Raw genomic sequence first — 2,404 nt, 5'->3', positions numbered from 1 at the left:
AATCTTTCACAAACCTCTCTTCTTTCATAACTTAAGGCTAGCTGGCTGGCTTTGCAGACCATAAAGAATGGGGCTTCATAGGGCCCAACTGCATATTATTTTTTGAGGTTTTGGTGAGCCTTGAATTCTTTTGACGTCAGCTCCTTGATATTGTGAGGTTAATCCTTGATAGTGGCCGTTATGGCTTGTGGTAAGCTCAAACGAGCTTAGTAGTGTCCATTTTCTCTTTCAACAGGAGGTACGTTGGTCCCAAGTTGGTGTGATGAAGGAATATGACACTTTTTCCAATGAAGAGGTCGAAGATGGTTTGTCCATATGTTTCGAGGACAGATTGAATCTGGATGAGAAGCTTGAAAACAGTATTGCTTTGGTTGGATTGCTAATTGCAGACCATGAACCACCCCAAGCGACAATCAAAGAGGTTCTTCGAGTTGCTTGGAACAATATAAGGGTTGTAAAGGTTGTTAAAGCAAAGGCAAATGTATATTCCATAACAGTAGAAGACGAGAAGGTTGCCCGGCGTCTAGTGGATGGGAACCCATGGTTTGTGAAGGGCCACACATTCACCACCATGCTATGGCCACTTTATCATTCCTTGGATGATATTGTAGCAGACAGGGCAGTGTATTGGGTTCAAGCGCATGGTTTACCAAGGAATCTCTGTACTTCAAAGAATGTCAGGGTGCTATGTGCGAGAGTCGGAACAGTTATGGAAGTTGAAGACATTGATATGGCTGGATTTAGAGGGTTCATGATAATAAGAGTGTACCTTGATGCATCTAAACCTCTGTCTCCCGGATTTACTATGTCATGCTTGGTTAAAGGGAAGCGTCTCATTAGACTGCGATATGAGGGTCTAAGGGACTTCTGTTACTCATGTGTTAAGCTGGGCCATTCAAGGGGATGTCAAATAGCTCCTGACCCAAGACTTATAGCAGAAAACTTGCAACACGGAGATTGGTTGAGAGCTGCTCCAGTCTCTAGAGCATCGGCGTTCATTTTTCCAGGAAAATCAGAGGAAAAAAGCCTGGAATCTAGAGAGGGAAGAGGGCATAGAGGTAGGCAAAGAGGTGGTCGGGTCAATAGAAGTGCTGCTATACAAAGAGTGGAATCAGAACTTTGGAGCAAGATAGATAACAACCTTTGTGATGTAGTTATCAGTCCTTCTAAAGAACTGGAAGAGATGGAAAGAAAGCGTAAGGCTAAGGGTGTGGAGGATACTGTCCCCCTCTAGGGTTGTGGTGGTTGGCCCAAATCAGCCACAAAGGAATCATGATACAACTTGCTTAGAACTGTCAAGGGTTGGGGAACCCCTTGACAGTTCTGTATTTGAAGGAACTGATACGTTCCAAAAATCCCACGGTGGTGTTTTTAATGGAAACTAAGCAAAACCATCACCGGAATGTTTAGCTACGTAGACAGTGTGGTTACCATAACGGAGTGACTGTGGATCCAATTGGTCTTGCTGGAGGATTGAGTGTTTGGTGGAAGACGGGCGTGGATGTTCAAATTAATGACACCTCCCGTTCTTGGATTGATGCTACGGTGAAGATAGATAATGAGAAAATTCATTGCAAGTGCACCTGGTTTTATGGAACGCCTTACAGTGAAGAGAAATATCAATTTTGGGATGCTATGCTCCAATGGGACCAAGTGGATAATATGCCATGGAGTATTGTGGGGGATTTCAACGAAATTTGTTGGCAATCTGAGAAAGAAGGTGGATCGGGTTGGAATCCGAGACGAAAACATTACCTTGTGGATTTTGTGAACAAGTTGAATTTAGTAGATTTGGGGTTTATTGGTCAGCCCTTTACTTGGGAGAGACATATTGGTGGGGAGATTGCAGTTCGTGAAAAATTAGACATAGGGCTTTGCAATATTTGTTGGGTAGAGGCTTGGCCTAGTTCGAATGTTTCCCATTGCCCAAGGATAGCCTCTAACCATTGCCCTATTTCGTTTGATAACAATCCCACTATGCTTAAAGGAAGAAAGCTTTTCCATTTCGAAACTCAATGGGTCGAAGATGCTGATTGCCGGAGGGTAGTTGACGAAGGGTGGAAGGCTATGATGGGAGCTTCTGGTACCAGACAATGGCTTATTAATCTCAAGGAGTGCAGGAATGCTTTAGTTAAATGAAGTCAAAATCGACACCCCAATAACAAAGTGAAAATTGCAGAGGTGTTAAAGGAGCTTAATTTGAGGCTAGCTAATCAGGATATGGGGACCTTTTTGAAGGAGCAAAACAGACTAATGTCGGAGTTGGAGCAATTATGGAATAATGAAGAGCTTTACTGGAATCAAAGATCAAGGGTGAGTTGACTACTATTTAGAGGAGGCAAAGGAACAGTATTTGGAAGATTAAGAATGAGGCTGGAGTATGGATAGCAGGTGACAAAATGAT

At 43.1% G+C, this 2,404-nt stretch overlaps 1 protein-coding gene across 1 annotated transcript; it reads left to right on the top strand.

Moving 5' to 3' along the window:
* The first annotated feature begins 262 nt into the window (after positions 1-262).
* Positions 263-2,139, top strand: LOC148294458 (uncharacterized). The gene is made up of 2 exons (XM_088253759.1): positions 263-1,222; positions 1,411-2,139. The coding sequence occupies exons 1-2, from the start codon at positions 263-265 to the stop codon at positions 2,137-2,139; spliced, it is 1,689 nt and encodes a 562-aa protein (XP_088109885.1).
* Positions 2,140-2,404: the final 265 nt, after the last annotated feature.

Source organism: Prunus avium, chromosome 5 (assembly GCF_965620075.1).
Source record: "Prunus avium chromosome 5, drPruAviu1.hap1.1, whole genome shotgun sequence".
Taxonomy (NCBI): Eukaryota; Viridiplantae; Streptophyta; class Magnoliopsida; order Rosales; family Rosaceae; genus Prunus; species Prunus avium.
This window is presented reverse-complemented; position numbering and strand designations above follow the sequence as displayed.

What these genes read in the sequence shown, in the direction of transcription:
- LOC148294458 (XM_088253759.1), top strand. Translation starts at nt 263, where the DNA reads ATGAAGGAATATGACACTTTTTCCAATGAAGAGGTCGAAGATGGTTTG. An exon ending in CTAAGGGTGTGGAGGATACT is followed by an intron (nt 1,223 to 1,410) that starts GTCCCCCTCTAG and finishes CGGAATGTTTAG; the next exon opens with CTACGTAGACAGTGTGGTTA.